General features: G+C 38.1%; 1 protein-coding gene across 3 annotated transcripts in view; it reads right to left on the bottom strand.

Moving 5' to 3' along the window:
* Positions 1 to 22133, bottom strand: part of LOC137281531 (RCC1 and BTB domain-containing protein 1-like) — a 102532-nt gene that overhangs the window by 32104 nt on the left and 48295 nt on the right. For all 3 annotated transcript variants that reach the window (XM_067812814.1, XM_067812815.1, XM_067812816.1), the window contains exons 12-13: positions 17194 to 17247; positions 15388 to 15485 (exon numbers count right to left, since the gene is read on the bottom strand). In XM_067812814.1, coding sequence (XP_067668915.1) covers positions 15388 to 15485; positions 17194 to 17247 — 152 coding nt within the window. The remainder of the gene's footprint in view (positions 1 to 15387; positions 15486 to 17193; positions 17248 to 22133) is intronic.

Here is a 22133-nt window from a genome sequence, read left to right on the forward strand (position 1 = left end):
GTAGCAAAAGGCACACCTATGGGTAATGATTAACATGTGTGTGAAGTTTGGTGAACCTAGCATGTAACCTTTCAGAGACAAAGTTTCGGGCGGAAGATAGATGGATGGGAGGATGGACAAACAGAAGGACAGACAGAATGAAGGCTATGTACCCCTGTTACTTGACATAGCGGGCGTATAATCACTTTTTCCAGTGGTGGGTTTAGAAAAAAAACAGTATATATTGTTTAGCACCTGGTATTAGTTTCTATCTTGGGACAAACAATTACCAGACTATTCCACAGTTTTAAATTATTTTGATAGTCATCACTTTCATTTGGAGACATACATACTATAAGTAGAAAGGATTATACTCCCTGAACAGCCTATATCCACAACTGGATCCCATTATCTGAAATCTACTTTTAACTCAAATTAGATGGTAATTCAAAATAATGAGGCAAGGATATCCATACAGATCAAGTAACAATGTCACAGATCCAAAGGAACACAGTTGCATGTACAAGAAACTAAAAACACCATACATGCATGGACAGACAACAAACACACAAAACACCATACATGCATGGACCAACAACAAACACACAAAACACCATACATGCATGGACAGACAACAAGCACACAAAACACCATACATGCATGGACAGACAACAAACACACAAAACACCATACATGCATGGACCAACAACAAACACACATTCCACTGTTTCATTGAGAAAATTAGAATTTGGCTTCTAATATTCAGGGCTCTACTTCTTACTAACTGACTTACAATGATAATAAGTAAGTGAGTAAGTGAATGAGTGAGTGAGTTTAGTTTTACGCAGCACTTAGCAGTATTCCAGCCATATTGTGGTGGTCTGTAAGTAATCGAGTCTGGACCAGACAATCCAGTGATCAACAACTTGAGCATCGATCTGCGCAACTGGGAACCGATGACATGTGTCAACCAAGTCAGCAAGCCTGACCACCCAATCCCGTTAGTCGCCTCTTATGACAAGCACAGTTGCAATGATAATAAGAATATAAGGACTTTTCAGTAATAAAGACTTAGAGACTCTAAGTCATATTTGACAACCTGCCTGATACCACTATTTCCTTCACCAAACCACTTGCAATATAGGTATGTTCTAACTAGATCCTAACATTTTTATATTAATAAAATCTTACTATTTTTAGATATATATACATCTTTTTAATGGTCATTCATTGGGCTATTCAGCACATAGTTTAGGAGCATCTCTTCATCATTATCAGTCTATATTTCATCTGTAACAAGAAGAAATTCAACACAAAAATGTTAATCCATGCCACAGTAGAATTGTGCCAATTTCGCCATATATTGCCACAGTAACTACACATTGTGAAATTGTGCAAGCATTCCAAAGTCCTGATAGAGTGGCATGTTCTCACTTAATTAAGCTGCATTACTGTTCCAGTTACAAACAAAATGCTTTGATATTCAACCACAAATCTCAAGGGAGTGCTTCTGACAAATAGGCTGAGATGTATGCAGAAATTGTCGTCATATTAAACAGCAAGAGGATGGGACTTGCACTAATATAAACAGTTCCAAGGCCGCCTTACTTCTATAGTGGCCATACATGGCCACTGCCAAACTGGAGGCGCCTCACAAACCTAATTCAGAAGTCAAAAGATTTTGAACCTATGGAGAATTCTGCAAATTATTCAGGTCTCAGATCATTAATTGGAAAGATCTAACGCACCAGGGTATAAACTGATCAGCTTAGGGTTGAGTATTTCATCTTTAAAATTCATTGCAGTTTCCAGGACTTTCATTTCCAGAAACTGACTGGCTTCATTGCCCAGTTTCAATCTACCAGTCGCTGGGGTCAAACAGGTCAATGAATACAGATCAATCAATTTTTTTCACCTCCTGAATCAGATTAAATTAAGAAATTAAAGCCATATGTTCTTTCACCATGCATATTTTTTATGACTATATCGAACGATCAATTAACTTGTATTTCAGGTTTTCCTCCAGGAATCTGCTGATTTAATCATGTCTAAAAAAAACTTTGAGGAGAGATTAATTAAGGCTTACACAATAGTTTACATTATTCATAGCATTCAAGTACACCTACATTCCATTGCATTTGAGCTCATATCGTATAAGGAAGACATTTACATACATTAATGTGTACCTGTCAGTTTTTATAATAAAACAATAAAACAATAACAAAGAAGAGGGAATGATTTAATTCTTGTTATTTGTTGCTTCCAAATCTAAATTATCAATTAACTACAACCAATCAATGACATTTGAATAACTTCATGTTTGAAACAGCTTTTACTTCCACAGATTCTTTCTTTGTTAAACAGAAATGAAAACTGTGTCGGCAGTAATTATTGTTATGCTCCATTAATGGAATTTCATTGTTAAGGGCTCAATTTGCAATAACAGTACATGAATCATGTTCCCTCTTAGGGCATGTTTATTGAAACCATCCTTTTGTATATGTTTTCAGATGGTAAGATTCCATAAAAGGACATGACATGATATGGTCCAATCTGGGCCAGTGGATTTATGCATGATCATGACAACGACACATTTGGACATAACTGTGAAATTTATCAGATGAGCTCACATAAATGAAAAGTATAAAGATGTTTGCACCGCATGCAAAATAAAAGCAGCAACATTCACGTGGGTATGTATGCCAACAATTCTTTCATGAGTGAATGACATCTTGAAATCCTCACTTTTTATATAACCATAACAAATGCTAGATATTGAGTTAATTATTCAAAGTCTATTGCCAATGATTATTCTGAAATTTCTTTAAAAGAAACTGCACAAAATGTTGAAAGTAGTGAAATATAGAAGGTTTTCCTTCACAGACACAAATGTGGTAATTATGGAATATACTTGTGACTGGGTAGACTTGTGTTTCAATGCACCCTGCACGGAATAAGGATTGGAGGATCGAAGAATGACAATACAAACAGTAGACAGTAGACAGCTGCCACTGAACTGATGTGTTTGTGTTTATGATTATGATTTGATAGGATGAGACTATAGCTAACATCTCACTATGTAGTACAAAACTGCAGCCAGGGTTCAACAGTTTTTTCCCCACAATGGTTGCCACAAAAATAATGAGTTATGAGGAAGCATACATTTAACAATATGTTTTCAGCAGAAAAAAACACTTGCCTACCTGAAAACATCAAAACTTTGTAATTCATCCACCTGCTCTCAAAACTTCTCTTATTCTGAGGGTTACCTCAAATATAGTGAGCGAATATAGGCAGGAAGATAATTGTTAGATTTCTCCACACATTTTTAGCTATACTAATGTCAGGGCTTTGGGCTGGCCACATCATCATGGGTACATAACTGTTTGTTCTCCACTGCATTGTGAATCTGGATGCATTGGCTGTTGCATTATCAGCGAGAAAAAAACTCTGCAACTACAGGCCACAAACGTTCTTCTAATATACTTACATATTTTAATACAGGAATCAAAATGCAAAAACCTTACATGTGATGCAATCCCAAAACATCACACTTGCACGTTCTTGTTTGGTAGCACTGGCATGTTCACGAAGACACAGTGGAGCCCATTTTTTTGTTGTCTTTACTCCAAATATTAACTAAACTGTCTCTCCCTAACACTATCCGAGTTTCGTCAGTGAATATCGCTTGTTCCCAGTAAGTTTGAACAGTCCTATGGAGTTCTGAACAACACACACAGTGAAGAATGGATTTTGCTTTGATATCACATTTTTCTTCTTTTATATCAACGAAACTTTGAACGTCTTTTAACTGATGACTTAGATAATCTTACAGTTTGAGTCTGGGCATCAAAAAGACCAGTCATCTCACCAAGCATTTTTCTGTGGTTACTTTTAACTATCTGTAAAAGTTGCCAATCTGCACAAGCATCACATTTTCTCAACCATCCACTTAAGGTGTGTTTTCCTTTAAACTACAGGCTGTGTATTGCTGAAGGAACTTGGCAGTGGTTGATCTGTTAACTTCTAATATTCCAGAAATCTTACAACCACTAACACCATCATTTGACAATTGTACTTCTTTTCACATAATCGCTCAATTCTTTCCCTCTCTGTGCCATGTCCAATCAGATGACAAATAATATAAAGGGGGCATAATTGCAAAACATCCGGTGGCACAAACGTTAAGTGCCAAACCAAAATAGAGACCAATGCAATAAGTTTAATCATTTTACAATATTCTACCCTCACTCTGTCTCTGAAAACGCAAAGCGCAATGAAACCAGATTATGGCAGCCATAGTGGGGAAGAACATTTGGTTCCTGGGTGTATATTGTAACACTTCAAACAACAAGAGTCATCAGAAGATGACATATCCCCCCGGCCCTCACATGTTTGAAAGGACAAATAATCTGAGAGTTACTCATTGTTTTTTCAGACTAAGTTTGAATTGTTACCATGGAATTCATGAAAATTATAAATGCCATATATCTGTAACCAGCAAAGTCACAATTTCAACATGTCTCATATATCTGCCAAGATCTGTTGAAAGATATGAAATGGTTTGCGCGTTGTGCTCTGGGAACGAAGCCCATCCCTCCATTTTGAGACTAAGTCCGAAACGTTTCCATCGAAACTTAGAAAATATTACATCACAAAAACCTGTAAATAGCAAAAGGCACCACTTTGGGGTCTGCCACACATATCTGCCAGGTTTTACCACCAAATATTAAGACGGTTTTGAGTTCTGTTCTGGAAATGAAACACACCTCTCACTTTTCAGACTAGGTCCAAGGCGTTTCCATGGAAACCGAGAAAATAATAAATCACAAAAACCTGTAAGTAGCAAAAGGCACCACTTTGGGGTCTGCCACACATATTTGCCAGGTTTTACTAACAGATATTAAGAAGGTTTTGAGTTCTGCTCTGGAAACCAAACACACCTCTCACTTTTGAGATTATGTCCAGAACGTTTCCATGGAAACAGAGATAATAATACATCACAAGATCCTGTACATAGCAAAAGGCACCATTTCAGCTTCTGACTGATATATCTACCAAGTTTGGTCTAAAAGTATTGAACGGTTTTTTAGTTCAGCTCCAGAAATGAAACACACCTCTCACTTTTGAGACTATGTCTTAAACATTTCCATGGAAACCGAGAAAATAATAAATCACAAAAACCTGTAAATACCAAGTCAAAAACGTTTCCATGGAAACTGAGAAAATGATAAATCACTTAAACCTGGAAATAGCAAAAGGCACCACTATAGGTTCAGACTGATATATCTGCCAAACTTGGTTTACTAGTTTTACGTTGCACTCAGCAATATTCAGCTATATGGTGGACCAGACAACCCAGTGATCAACAACATGAGCATCGATCTGTGCAATTGGGACCTGATGACATGTGTCAAGTCAGCGAGTCTGATTGCCCGATCCCGTTAGTCACCTCTTACGACAAGAATAGTCGCCTTTAATGGCAAGCATGGGTTGCTGAAGGCCTTGTCTACCCCGGGACCTTCACGGGTATTTGAAATATGGTGATAATAAGGATGCGACAAGATCTGCCATCTTCACAATCAATCCAGACATCATGTAGCTTTGTAAGTGATTGTGTCACTGATCACTTTTTTTCGCTTCTATCTGGATGACAAAACTGCAGGTCAGATACACTATGAACAAGGGTCATCAGAAAATGACATATCCCCCCAGGACCCACATACTTGAAAGGACAACTCATCCGACAGTTACTTATTGTGTTTTAGACCAAGTCTGAATTGTTTCCATGGAATTCATGAAAAATATAAATGCCACATATCTGTAATCAGAAAAAGTCACCATTTCAAGATCTGTCTCATATATCTGCCATGGTCTTTTGAAAGATATGAAACATGTTCATGGAACTGAGAATATAATACATCATAAAAACCTGTAAATAGCAAAAAGGCACCACTTTGAGGTCTGCCACACATATCTATTAAGTTACACTGACTGATATTAAGAAGTTTTTGAGTTCTGCTCCGGAAACCAAACACATCTCTCACTTTTGAGAGTAAGTCAAAAACGTTTCCATGGAAACTAAGAAAATGATAAATCACAAAAAAACTGTAAGCAGCAAAAGGCACCACTTTAGGTTCCAATTGATATATCTACCAAGTTCTGCAGAAAAACGTTGTTTAAGTTCTGCTCCGGAAACGAAGTCCATCCCTCCATTTTGAAACTAAGTCCGAACAGTGTCCATGGGAACTGAGAAAATAATAAATCACAAAAAACCTGTAAATAGCAAAACGCACCACTTTGGGGTCTGCCACACATATCTACCAAGTTACACTGACAGTTATTAAGAAGTTTTTGAGTTCTGCTCCGGAAACAAAACACACCTCTCACTTTTGAGACTAAGTACAAAACGCTTTCAGGGAAACCGAGAAACTAAGAAATCACAAAAACCTGTAACTAGCAAAAGGCACCACTTCAGCTTCTGACTGATATATCTACTAAGCTTTGCAGAAAAATATTGAACGGTTTTTGAGTTGTGCTCTGGAAACGAAGCCCATCCCTCCATTTTGAGACTAAGTCCGAAACGTTTCTATGGAAACTTAGAAAATAATAAATAAAAAAACCTGTAAATAGCAAAATGCACCACTTTGAGGTCTGCCACACATATCTACCAAGTAACACTGACAGATATTGACAAGTTTTTGAGTTGAAAAGTTTGAGTTTGAAACCAAACACACCTCTCACTTTTGAGATTATGTCCAAAACGTTCTCGAACCCAGCAAACACATCAAGCAGTAATATTATAACGGATGTGTCCTGTCCCTGTACACACCAAAGCACTATAATGAGATGTTCTTGAACGAAACAAACACATCAAGCAGTAATATTATAACGGATGTGTCCTGTCCCTGTACACACCAAAGAACTATAATGAGATGTTCTTGAACGAAACAAACACATCAAGCAGTAATATTATAACGGATGTGTCCCGTCCCTGTACACACCTAAGCACTATAATGAGATGTTCTTGAACAAAACAAACACATCAAGCAGTAATATTATAATGGATGTGTAGTGTCCCTGTACACACCTAAGCACTATAATGAGATGTTCTTGAACGAAACAAACACATCAAGCAGTAATATTATAACGGATGTGTCCTGTCCCTGTACACACCAAAGCACTATAATGAGATGTTCTTGAACGAAACAAACACATCAAACAGTAATATTATAACGGATGTGTCCTGTCCATGTACACACCTAAGCACTATAATGAGATGTTCTCGAACCAAACACATCAAGCAGTAATATTATAACGGATGTGTCCTGTCCCTGTACACACCTAAGCACTATAATGAGATGTTCTCGAACCCAGCAATCACATCAAGCAGTAATATTATAACGGATGTGTCCCGTCCCTGTACACACCTAAGCACTATAATGAGATGTTCTTGAACCAAACAAACACATCAAGCAGTAATATTATAACGGATGTGTTCCGTCCCTGTACACACCAAAGCACCATAATGAGATGTTCTTGAACGAAACAAACACATCAAGCAGTAATATTATAACGGATGTGTCCTGTCCCTGTACACACCAAAGCACTATAATGAGATGTTCTTGAACGAAACAAACACATCAAACAGTAATATTATAACGGATGTGTCCTGTCCTTGTACACACCTAAGCACTATAATGAGATGTTCTCGAACCAAACACATCAAGCAGTAATATTATAACGGATGTGTCCTGTCCCTGTACACACCTAAGCACTATAATGAGATGTTCTCGAACCCAGCAAACACATCAAGCAGTAATATTATAACGGATGTGTCCCGTCCCTGTACACACCTAAGCACTATAATGAGATGTTCTTGAACCAAACACACACATCAAGCAGTAATATTATAACGGATGTGTTCCGTCCCTGTACACACCAAAGCACCATAATGAGATGTTCTCGAACCCAGCAAACACATCAAGCAGTAATATTATAACGGATGTGTCCTGTCCCTGTACACACCTAAGCACCATAATGAGACTCTCTTGAACCCAGCAAACACATCAAGACACACCACCAGGCATTTTACAGCTGCTTCACAAACCCTTCACAGTTCAGCAACATGAATATTTCTTGGTTCATCTTGCAAACAATGCCACTTTGAGGTTGACCAACTTCTAATTAACTATTTGTCAGAGATACCATCAAGGACTGCATGATAAATGAAACTAAATGAACTACATGATGTTGTCTGGTAAAGGTTATCAGTGCCCAAGTGCCGCTGAGGTGTGAAAGGACCTGTTTACATGTGGTGGTTGTTGCCTGAGGGTCATGTAAACATTCAGCTGCTGTAACTGATGTGTTCTACAATAAACTAGTTGTCGTTGCAACAACAAATGCATGATCTTTAGAGGTTGGGAGAACATGAATATATGACATGTTTTTATTTATAACACAACATATTTTTATTCTTTATACAAAATTTCAGAGCTATTTCTTGATCCTTCATCACGTGAATGTTGAGTCAGCACACACACACGCACTCACGTACGCACGCACACACACTAATTAGTTATTATTTATGTACAAAGATAACAACATATTTTAATGAGGTTGTGCACTGAATCAGCACTCACCTGAGGAAGGATTAACTCTGAAAAAAGAATAAACTGAAGCAGCTATGATCCATAAACACAGGCATGAATCATCTGTTCACATTTTCTCAAAATTTTCACACTGATCATTGCATGTCTGCATTTACTTGGTGGTATGTAACTGACAAAACACAACAAAAATCCCATTTGAACTGAAGATGTTGAAGATGACATGGACTACAAAAGGTGTCAACAATTGTCTTTAAGTGTAAGTAAAAGCATATCTTCATAGTTATTAGTCCATGGTCTAATATAGCTTACCTTCACCCATTCGGGTGAATTTAGAACACTATATTTTTCGGCAAACTTATCTTGTGTACATTCAAAATGCAGATGTTTGCACCCAGATGATTTTTCCCACCCAAAACCCACAAATGAGGTTTGGGAGAATTGACATAAAGCACTTTTTTTCTATTTTCCCAAAAATGCTTTGTAATAATTGCTATCAGGAACAATGAAAATATTTAAGATGGTTTCAATATTCTTCAAAGAACAGAATCTTGTCAAAAAACCTACTTTTGTTTAAGACACCTGCAACGACATTTCTACAGATTCACGAACTCCCCATAGGTTCCCATCTGTCTTCCCTCATCACAGAGATTTTTATCACCCCTCTCAAATGCCCCATTCCAACCTCTCTGCTGGTACTGGAAAGTTGCCGCCCTCGTCAACATCGCTCACCATAATGACCCTGACCACCCACTACAACATCTCAACGCCCAGCATCCAAGAATCAAGCTCACCATGGAAATAGAGACTGACCACCAACTCTCACAAATCATCGTTGGTGAATACTGTATTTGACTTCCAAAAACAGCCTTCCATAACAGTAGATAGCAAGCAATTACCATGTAGCGCTCGTGTAGAGGCTAGAGCACTGACTACATGTGGGTTAGAGGCTCGTATAGGGTCTAATCCTGTGCTTTATATGCTCTGAGTATAACGGCTCTGATCCACACTGAGATAGTGTTGCGGGATACTTCCATGTATGTCTCAGTAGATATAAGGATAAATAGGTGCCTGAACTGTTGTCTTCTAGACGCGCAATGTATATTTTCAATGCTCTCACAGGACATGATGATAAATCTTACGTATCATAGATTGAAGACAAAGCCGGTATACGGTACTGTCTATCCGGTTGACCTGGCAGTGGATTCTTTGCTATGAAATCCTGGTGACTTGTGTGGAAGCTTGTTCGATTAAAATCTAGAGCATGAATTTCTGATAGTCTTGCCGCTGTAGCCAAGGTAAGTAAAAATAGTGTCTTTGAGTCAACATTTCAATTGAAGTTCGATCAAGTGGTTCATATATATTACTTGTGAGATGTTGGAGTACAATATTTAGATCCCACGCTGGAGCTGTAAATCTGTGTTGCTGATCTTCCAACTTGAACGAACGTAATAAAGCAATGAGCTCTGGTACTTTAGTCAGTTTGGTCCCTGTTCTCATGGTGAAGACTGACCTGAAAGACCTGACGTAAATAGCATAAATCATCTGCTATTTGAGGATGAGTTGCCTTGTTCGCCGAAAATCCCTTTTTCCTGGCGTAGGTCTCAAACCGTTTCCACTTGTCATAAAGCGTGCGAGTGGATTTCCGTAACGCTACGGTGACTGCTTTTGCTGCTCTTGCTGAATATCCTCTGCGTTTCAATACGGTCCATATGTGAAGACGGAATACTGATGGTTGGCCGTGTATTTGTTTTGTATGGGGATGAATGAGAAGATTCTTCCACTATGGTAACTTTAGTGTTGGTTGTCCTAGCTCTTCTATAAGTGTTGGAAACCAATCTCTCGTTAGCCAGTAAGGCACAATCAAAATTAGTTGTAAACTGTTTGTTTGTCTGATTTTCTCTATGACTTTTGGTAACAGTACTGGAGGGGGAAACGTGTACGCGCTTAGTAATTCTCAGGGAATGCAGAAAGTGTCCATTGCCCAGGCTAGGGGATCTGGTACTGGTGCCATAAAGGGTGTTGGCTGTTTCTTGAATCAAATAGATCTATTTGTGGTGATCCGAAAGTTTGACTGATTAGTTGAAACGCTTCCCGATGCATCCATTCTGTTGGAGATGGACGTAGGGGACGAGATAAGGCGTCTGCCATGACGTTGCAGGCTGCTGGTATGTGACATGCTTTTACTTGAAGATTCAAACTGTCAATTAGGTTGAACAGTTGAAATGTTAGGGGTAGCAGAGATAGTGATCTTGTTGATCCTTACTGGTTGATGTGAAGAGCTTGTTCCTCTTTGTTCCAGATTCCTGCTGCTACCTCGCTTCCCTGATGAGTTCCCCATCCTTGTAGGGATGCGTCTACATAAAGGTGGTTGTTGAATACCGGCTTGTTGAGGTTCCAATTACGACTTTAGGTCTAACCAACCCAGTTGTGTTAGTAGCCTGATCGTGAAGTCTAATTGTAGTCTGAGTTGACTTTTCCGTTGATGCGCTTGTATCCCGTCATCCAGATAAAATGCACTGCGTAGCCCCATGAGGTGTACATAATTGATGATGAGCTTGTTTATTCGTGTAAATAAACATGGGTCCGAAGATATTTCAAACAGTAGGACTGTCCATTGATAATGCTGACCGTTGAAAAGGAAGCGTTGATATTTTCTGGATTCTCGATGTATCGGGATATGCAGGAATGCATCTTGCAGATCTATACTGGCTAGATAGTCTGCTGGTCTGATGAGGAGTCTCAGTCGAGGAAGATGTACCATCTTGAAATGTTCTGGCTTCCGTAGAAACATTTTGTTGAATTCCTTCATGTTGGGATTTCAGGTGTTCCACTACCTTCGCCAGGAAGAGGAAAGTAAGCAATTAAGCATGAGTCAGGATAAGGAAAAACTTTTATCTGTAGATGTGATATTACTGTTGTGTTCATTATTGTCCTTCATTATATTACAGTTTTAAAACAAAGCAGACATTGTTGAGCAATAAACTTGCAACACAAAGTATTTGGTTGTCACTGAAGAGTACTGTTCCTACCATGCAAGATCTTGCTCTGAGGGCTCTTCAAGAGTCTGTGATCCAAAGTATAAAAGAGCAGAATCTTTATGCAGTTATATTTCTGACAAACATCATATTTCCTAGTGCACAGAGCATACTTGTTTAAAACCACTCACAGCTGTGAGGAGGGGGTGGATGTTATATATGAAAACAGTGTCTTTTCATATGTCTTCACCAACACAAGGAGATTACCAAGAGCATGTAACACCATAACCATAATATCAAAACCAAAATACCATAACAACAAATCATACATATTTACTTCTTAAATGCACAGTTTATTCCAATATATTTCCAGCTGACAGCACAGATGAGGGAAGCCTCCAATGGCGACTCATTTGTCTGTTCCATTTGACTATGACCATCATTATTATCTGAAATATTTATAGTTAGAGCTTTAACATCACAAACATTGGAATGTGGTATTCTAGGTATAATAACAGTGTCTGATACGGTACTGTCTGACACCTATTTCAGGCACAGTGTACAAGACATATGCACAGGGTAACTATGTTTCCTGCATGTAAACTAAGGCACAGTGTAATATGAAGTACAACAGAAACAGCAAATCATTATGTCTACATCACTGACAATGTCCTTCCGAATTATTTTTTCCATTGCACTAAAAGCATAAAAACCTTTACCCAAGACATGGGAGCACTTGAGAAAATTTGTCATATTAGAGCCAGAAAAAACATCAAGCAATAGTTCTTAATAATTCAAAGAATACTATATCTCTCTTCTTCATTACAAGATATCTTGTATTCTGACTGTAACTAGACAATAAAATCTTTAGCTTTTCTTCCCCACTGGCACCTATTCATAAGTGGCTGGGATAATACTAGTATCTTCCTTTCTGAACACTTAGTATACACAGCCAGGATGTGTTTGCATCACTCCAGCATCAGCAACCTAGAAGCAGATTACTGGGGAGTTGGTGAGATTATTCCTGATGGATTTCAGTGATCACTTTCATAAAGAAGCTAATAATGAACAACAGTTGTAAGAAACTATACTCATCCAGTTGAGGGAGTTATAACCAGATTACTGTGATGTCACCCTGGGGGACATCTAATTGTTTCCAAACAAACCTATTCTGTATGTTTCGACCACTGGGAAGTATACATCATTCCAAAGGACTGTTTTCAGGATAAAACCAAAGATCAGAAGTCTAGAAAAGCTGTGTATCTGTGTAAAATGTGCACTGAAATTTTCAAAATATGCATTGAAATATAGCTCTAGCATCCCAAATACAAATAGCAAAATATAGACATGTTTTTTTGGGTTGTTGACTTGCGTACTCTGACTTACCAGTAGAAAACAAATGCATAACAGAAAGTACTACTTAATTTCATTATGTAACAGTTCACATTAAGAAAAACAGAATGAAACAAGCACACAAATGCAGCTAGCTATGTTTGCAACACTCATTTTGATTACTTTTGACAATATTACACTGCTCATTGCAAAAGAATTTGATGAATTTATTAGAAATTGTTTTGAATCAGAGTATGCTATTAATAGAATATTGTCAATGAGGCACCAGTGCGGAAACATGATGGCAATAGACTCTCAAAAAACCTCAGGATGCATGGAAAATTAATTTCCAAGGTTATCTTTCAAGAAATACACTGATAAAAGGAGACTATGCTGTACATCTTATTCCCTTACAAGATCATGGAGCTACGGGGTGACTGGGTTGAGACTAACAAACTGAGACAGACTATCCACTACAATCCTACTGACTCTCAGAAATAACATGGAACATGGAAGTGAAGCAGTGAAAGTAATTCCCTCTGTCAGTAACTATCAGAGATAGTGATTTTAGGACTTTTCCACATCCATCGCTGAGCTTGTATGCAAAGGAATAGACATTTCCTGTCTATTTCAAGAATTAGTGTGTCACTACAAAGTAAAATCAGAGAGTCTGAACAAGACAGACATGCTAATGCCACAGTACCAAAGCTGTACGAAGGGTAGACATCACCTACTGTCTTTGTTCTTGTCATCGCAGAATCAGGCTATAAACTGTGGTAAAACTGATGGTAAACGTCAAGGTTCTGCATTTGAGAGTTGGAAAAATCAAGACCATGAAGTTTCCAAGGTCCTGCTTGCCACGGCCATGGATCGTTGGAAAACAACATGACAAATGTCAAGGCTCCAAAAACTGCTTCCATTAGAGCAAAAACAAGATTCCACTAGGAATGTGTACAGTAACTCTAGTGTTTCCAAACAAGAAAGACATTATAAGCAGATGGAGGGCAGACACCTGGATGTTAATAATATACTTTCATTTAGAAAGTGGTCAAAGTGATATCAATATGTATCATGCTAGATTCCTGCTATAATACAGATCAATTAAAGTACTGCACGTTTCATCTCATATGTTTCATTTCATACCTTGTCATAATGTTTTCAGTCTCAATGGAAATACAGTCAGGCCGCGTTAATCCGGACACTTCTGTTTTTCATCAAAAACGTTCGGATAGTGAAACGTACGGACAACTGAAACGAACTTTTATGAACACAACTACAATAGGGTTACTTCCCTTTGACATGGCAACACAAAAACACACGAATGTATACAAGTTTCAAAAGACTTTATTACAGTTTGTAGACATAATAACTTGAATATTCATATAATAATCAATCAAAGCATACAATCATGTCTGGATAGATTATACATACACGTAACAAAACTCACTTGTGAATGAAATCTACATGACGGTAACAGTTCTGAATGCTGGAGCTTTTTTACTTCGGACCAGGCAGTTTTCTCAGTGCTTCACAGAGATTAAGCGTCTGTGGCCGGTCGGCACACTGGATGAAATGCTTGACAAGATATTTCTTGTAGTGGGCCTTGAAAGTTCTCATGATCTCAGCATCCATTGGCTGAATGTGCGATGTGGTGTTTGGGGGCAAGAAATTAACTTTCACGTTGGACAGTTTGACATTGGCACACTTGTGACTGGCAGCATTGTCACGAAGTAAGATCACGTGTCAACCCCATGACTGCATCTGTCTGTCAAATGATCATAGCCAATCACAAAACATATCCGATGTCCGAAATTGTGCTCTTGCCGATAGAATGTCCGAATTCTTGACCAAAATGTTTACACATAAGATCAAAATTGGCTTTAGGGTTTTCTCTTTTTCTGTGCGGCAGTAATTTCACATCTTTTACGCCTAGGGGCGGGACTTGCCATTATGACTGACAAGCATCAGGTGATCTCATTTTGACACGATCACTGTTTTATACAGGAAGTAAGCATGACAGGTATTACTCCAACTAACCAAAAGTGAGACCTACTAATTGATCAAAATCACAAACTAATGACATCTTCAACTGGCAAGTGTCGTTTAACAATTACCACTGAATGGGGCTCATGGTGTGAAGGGATTATCCAAACCTTTTTGATGTACCGCCGGATTAATGAAGCAAAACTATGTGTAATTAGCTAATCTGTTACCGCTGATTAACGTTCGGATACGGAGAGTGAAGCACCGGATTACTGAATCAACAGGTAATGAGTTTACATAGTAAACAAGATTGGTTACAGTGGATATCGCGGGAATCGGATTGTCGGGGTCCGGACTAACGTGGCCTGACTGTATACCCTCTCCATCATAGTTATGTCCTTGTTTCATGTAACAGAAAGGCATTCAGTGTTAGTGTCCATGGATGTTCTGAAGGTTTGGTACTGATACTAACTCTGTCCACACAAGTATGAAGTAATAATACATACCTATTGCCTCTTCTGGTACAAGGTCCACCTGGTCTGTGTACAGGTACTGAAGGAAGGCACGGTACACAGTGTATGGATACTGGGTGATCTCGATGGTGCTGAAAGCATGAAATACATCACTCTGGTGATACAACTCAACAAGTAAATTAACAAGTGATAGCTTGCAACTTTTACATGAAAACCATAAAAAATGAGCAAAAAAAAGTTAAGAAGACAAAGTCATCAATGTCAATGGCAAAATACTCTTCACAAAAATCTATTAGTTACAACTGTGTTACAAATGTTTTAGAGTGTATACAGCAGTGAGTGAGTGACTTTAGTTTTATACAACACTCAGCAATATTCCAGCTGTCTGTAAATAATAGAATCTCAATCAGATAACACAGTGATCAACAGCATGAGCATTTACCTACATAAATGGGATACAATGATATTTCAGCTAAGTCTGTGACTATATTACAATGTTGAAGTAGAGAGTATTGACTGTTTTTTAAGTTCTGCTCCAGAAAAGAGCACTACCACCAACTTCCGATTTCAGTCAAAATCAAACTTCTTGCAAAAAAAGAAAATATTTTATTCAGAAATCCAAAACTACCAAAAGGCACCAGTACACCACTACACCCATATATGTGTCAAGGGTGATGGAGAAATATTGAAAAGTTTTATAGTTCTGTAGTGGACAAGACGACATCCTCACAGCTACAGCCTAAGTTGTGTTTCCATGGACTCTGCCAAAAAAAATTCATATCTGGGTCTAACCCCCAAAAGGCACATTTACGGATCATGATGAGAATGTGTACCAGGCTTGAGGAGATCTACTATGCACAAGATGACATCCTAAGTCATGATTCAATGGAAAATGCAAAAAAATAAAATTCATGTATGGGTAGGATGGACAGAGCTTGTTTCTATATCCCCTGCAACTTCGTTGTTCCAGGGATTAATTAATTATTCGCTGACAAAAAAAATAAATGGTTTGAGTGAGTAGGTTGTAATGCCTTCTTATAGCAATTTTACTATAATGTCATGGAGAGAAATAGGCCTCTCACACTGAATGTATGATCTTACAAGTGACAAACAATGAGTGGTCCTGGCTTCAGTAGCAGATATCTATCATGAATTGCTAGAGTAACAACATCTTAATATGGAGCATATTAAGTCAGTGGAGATAAGGCTTTTGAGACCTGATTTTTCACTTTTGCCTTTCACAGACAGGTTACCTGTGGTTATTTTAACCATCAGAAATGTAGTGAACAATTTCAGACTGTTGGTAGTTGGTACTTCAGCTGAGTTGACATAATTCATCAAGCAACAAGACTGAGACAACAAGCATTCACTATTTCATATACTTTATTCCAGACATCTTTGACTGGCATTCTACAAGTTGGGTAGATACAGGATGAGGACTATTTTTATGGATATACAACTTCTTTATTCTACATAGGCGAAGATTCTAATATTTGACAACATCATCAGAATCTATGTCAAAATGTCACCGATACAGGTAAGAAATTGTATATCATTACACAATGCCATTATGAAAGTGGTCAAATGTAACATGTGCCATATTTGGGATAACACTTTCTTAGTGAAGTATAAATTGTAATACTTTTTCAGTTGAGTCCCATCTGGGCTTCACACCTGCACCCTCAGAGGTCAGACACCTAGCCTGCTCAGCCACCACGACTTTATACTTTACTAAGAAAGTGTTATCTCAAATATGACATATGTTACAAGTTGTATATCCATAAGAATAGTTCACATCCTTCATCCCAGACAGACATGTATTTGAAGGAAAGAACTCACTCTTTACCATCTTCCTCCCAGCACGACTGGAACATGGAGCGGAAGTATTCACATCTGCAAATACACAACTGGCTTGTGAAAACATCTCAAAGGCTGAGGAATTTAACTGTGTCAAGTAATCTGGCATTATGCACACAAAAAATGAATGCACGATTAATTTTGCTCCCCATTTGTGATTTCAAACAAATGACAAAGTAAGGGAAAGGCCTTCTTTTTCGCTTATACAATCTGGTCCATCTCAAAAAACAAAGGAAAGCCTTAAGAAATGGTTGTGAACTTCAACAGACATGTTCTGACGAATGTGAGCTAGATTGTTCATTTGAACAAATGCATCTTCATGGCACTGAAACTTACAAAAGTCTAAACATTTATTCATATTTATACTCTTTTCTTGCACTATTCTTAATCACATTTATTGTGACACAGACCCTTCATTGCCCATGTGATCGGAATAGAAGATGTTACACATCGTCATGTTACTGCTTGAAGAACATAACATCTGAAGACATTGTGAGAAGGCAACAGGTAGGCCCTCAAATGAACTAATGCAGGAGAAGTACATAAATGTGTATCTTATATTACTCCTTAATGCATCAATCTGACAGCACAGTGGTAGGTACATATTCTGATTAGATTTTTCCACAATCACCTATATCTTGTGTCTAAACTGGCAACACCATCTTGAATTGATCAGCAACAAGAGACAACTATGACAGGGTTAATCATCGGTGCCCTGATTGTGCAATGACCAAGCATGTCTAACTGTTCTGGCTGGTGGTGAATAGATGTATGTTGCTATGACAACAAATCAGATTAAAAGCCTCTGGATGAAGTTTATGCTCTGTTGGGGCGAGTTTGTCTTGATGGGAAAGTGTGTTCTTAGAATGTTCTGAAACCCATGATCTGTAGGTTCAGACCGTCCCCTTGGCTCAAGAACTGAATGAAATGCCTTGTGAAGCAGAGATGAAGAGTCACTGGTTCCCTGATTTTGAAAATGCCAAACTATAATATGCCAGTATAAAATGGCTGGCTCAGCGTTCGAAATAAACTTTTTTTTGACAAAGAAACAAGTACTTTCAACCTGGTATAAAAATAGGTAGCAACGTCCCTTACCTGGTAGCAGCATTTTTTTTTGTATTGCAGAAAATACATCATATAATCAGTTCATAGCATGTTAAGTACTTTTGCATACTGGTATTTATCAAGTTATGCAAAAATAACACCTTTACTTCTATTAGCAGTCAAAATTTTATCACCCTGATGTTTCAGGAAATGATGAATGTCCATTATCAAACATACGAAGCCATAACGTTATACCTCTGCATACGCGCACTGAGCTGACCAGTTCTGTCACAATCATGCAAGTACTGTGATGCGATAGTGATTAAGAAAGCTATGATGATCAGTTATTTTTGACATTAAAATACCAGTGTCGGTAAGTTTATAAGTGAAAGTGCACAAGTGGTAGTCTGTCCTATGAAAATGATGGGTTGTTCATGAACATAAGCTGTTTTACTGAAAATTACCAGGTAGCAAGTTGTTGCTACTGTGTGTTCTTTTTTTCAGGGAGCAAAATTGGATTTTCAACAGCAAATATGCTACCTCAAAGTGTTAATTTTAAACCCATGTGCTAGTTTCATATCTTACCAATGGGTGATTGCTAGAATTAAAGTTTCTAAGTCCAGATGGTGGATGCGCCAATCCTGTTGCTCATCCACCCTCATCTGGAATTAAGCACCCCATCCCTGACATGAACAGTCTACGAATAGGTGGAAAGTTGCATTTTCTGTTAAGGAGACTCAAACACAGACGTTCGATTCTACGCTCCACCACAAGAGATGTGATCTGAGGTCAAACTGTGTTTGTTGCACTGGTGGATAAGTATTTGCAAATGGGCTGAGGCTGATCAAAGCACTGTGTACAAGAAGGTTCGCGGAGCCTTAAAGGTCACATGCACAACTTTGCAGATTCTGAAACCTTTCAGAATGCAGTTACTGAAACAAATCACCAAAAAGGCCAATTCAACCCATAAAGTTGAAAAAAACGTGATGAAAACAAAGCCCACGAAATCGGAGTTCAAATGATTCACTAAATTTCCCCCAGCACTGGGGGAAAATTTGTTTTAACAGCTGTGCTGCGCTGTGCCCATAATGCATGCGCAGTGAATAGGTTCGCGGAGCTTGAAACAGTATGCATGCCCGGAGTATGAGGTCGTGAGCAGTAGTCTAAACTTGGTTGTGTACACAAACAAGTAAACAATCTACTCATGACATAAAAAAACTTGTTGATTGTCGTATGCAGCCTCGGTCACAGAGAAAGCTCAAAGTCTGATTTATTGATACCTATATGTCTGCCTGCCTGTCTGCTAAAGACAGTATGCAATACACAGCTTCAATCATTGACCACATGCAATTTGAACTGAACACCTATCAGGACATACGCCATAAACAAAATAAATTGATTTATGACTCGTACACCTGAGTAATGTCTCTGCCACATCATGCAATTAGGCAGGTGTGATACCTGTATACATGACATGTTTTTATGTGCATTTGTGCAAACAAACTACATCCATTTTTCTTCAATGACTGGATCTGACGGAAACTAGTGCAAACTTTTGTCAGTTTCAAGTCCTGCTTTGTACTTGGACGAATGATTTTTTAGTGGGTCAAACGCAAATTCAGAGAAAATGTATTTACAAAACCCAACATCTTTATATACATTCTTTATGGATAACAACTTCTTCTAGTGTATATGATTTTATTTGACAACGGTATATGAATCCATACTGAAACAACACATCAAGTACAATAAAAGAAGTTGTTATCCCTAACGAATCTTACTTTCTTGTGACACAGCATACTTCTAAAATGCCTATCAAACAGATCATCTTTCTGTACACACAATGAGCCCTCAGCTTACCAGCAAATGAACCAGTCAATCAGATGCCGTCGTTACACTTGAGTGCTCACCCATAGGCTACGACTGGGTTCGGTCTCACGAGGGCTTCGTTTCAAGTGAAGTAACCCCAAGAACAAAATATTGCATTTTTGAATCACGGCTGTTGTTTTTTAACAAGCAGCAATGTATATTATATGTCATCAACAAGTGACATTTGTGTTTTAATTATGTTTGATTTTTTGGTTGCATGTGACCTTTAAACAGTATGCATGCCTGGAGTACGAGGTCATGAGCAGTAGTCTAATCTTGGTTGTGTACATAAACAAGTAAATGATCTACTCATTACATCAAAAAAACATGTTGATTGTGATAAGCAAACTCTGTCACAGAGAAAACTCTGGACTGAGCCTCATGCAACACTACCTTAAGCAGAAATTGCAGAACATTTAAAAACACTTAAGAAACAAGAGTCATCAGAAGATGACAAATCCCAACAGCCCCCATATACTTGAAAGGACAAATCATCCGACAATTATTTAATGTGTTTTTAGACCAAGTCTGAATTATTTCCATGGAATTCATGAAAAATATAAATGCCATATATCTGTAATCAGAAAAAGTCACCATTTCAAGATCTGTCTCGTATATCTGCCAAGGTCTTTTGAAAGATATGAAATGGTTTTCGAGACACCAGGGTCTGCCACACATATCTACCAAGTTTTACTGACAGATATAAAGAAATTTTTTAGTTCTGTTCCGGAAACCAAACACACCTCTCACTTTTGAGACTAAGTCCAAAACGTTTCCATGAAGACCAAGAAAACAATAAATCACAAAAACCTGTAAGTAGCAAAAGGCACCACTTTAGGTTCCGATTGATATATCTACCAAGTTTTGCTGAAAAATATTGAACATTTTTTGAGTTCTGCTTCGGAAATGAATCACATCCCTCCATTTTGAGATTAAGTCCGAAACGTTTCCATAGAAACCGAGAAAATAATAAATCAGAAAAACATGTAAATAGCAAAAGGCACCACTTTGGGGTCTTCCACACATATCTACCAAGTTTTGCAGAAAAATATTGCATTTGAGTTATGCTCCGGAAACGAAGCCCACCCCACCATTCGACTAACACCAAAATGTTCCATTGAAAAACAAAAAAAATAAAAATGCCAAAACTCTGTAAACAGCAAAAGGCACAACTATAGATTGAGATCATTACATCTATCATGTTTGGTCTAAAAATATTGAACAGTTTCTGAGTTATGCTCTGGAAACAAAATGATGACGGACGGATGGACGGACGGACGAGGCATCGACTATATCCCCCCCGGGCATTACATGCTAGGGGGATAGTAAATGGAGTGATGTCAAATATTTACTTCAGATGACATTTTGACAGGTTGTGCATGATCAAAGGTGATCAAACACTTGAAAAGCAGTAAGAAAGTTTAAGAAATGAACTGAGCACAAAAAACAAAACATACAAAGGACGATTATCATGAATTTTCATGTACAAGAAAGAAATACAAAATCCCAGACAACTGCAGGAACAAATACACAGGATAAAGCTTGGATCTTACACTGTCCTATCTTCACAACTCAGTTATTGCCATAAGTTATGGGGACAAACTATGGCCATTGATGCTGCCTGGAGACAATTCTGTAATATCCAATGTACCTCTTCTGGGGGATCTTACCCCAGACCTCCAGCACATGTCCAAAGATTTGTTTAACAATGCATTTTTACCTCACAGGTTGTTGTTTTACCTGCCAGTTATCCCACACATGGGATGGCATTGTTTTATCACAACTATGGTATACCCTCGTGATTCAGTCCTGACATGCTGGCATGTGCAAGAGATACAGTGTCAGTACCCAAAGGCCTTGGGACCTTTACCACAGTTCCTCCAGGACACATCAGTCCTGTTATTGTGAAAGCATAATAGTACCAACATTTCTGAACAAAATACCCCCTAAAATATGATCACTATGACGGACTGATCAATGTCTATTTTAATAACACATCAAGCAGTAAT

This window comes from Haliotis asinina, chromosome 4 (genome assembly GCF_037392515.1).
Source record: "Haliotis asinina isolate JCU_RB_2024 chromosome 4, JCU_Hal_asi_v2, whole genome shotgun sequence".
NCBI classification, from domain to species: Eukaryota; Metazoa; Mollusca; class Gastropoda; order Lepetellida; family Haliotidae; genus Haliotis; species Haliotis asinina.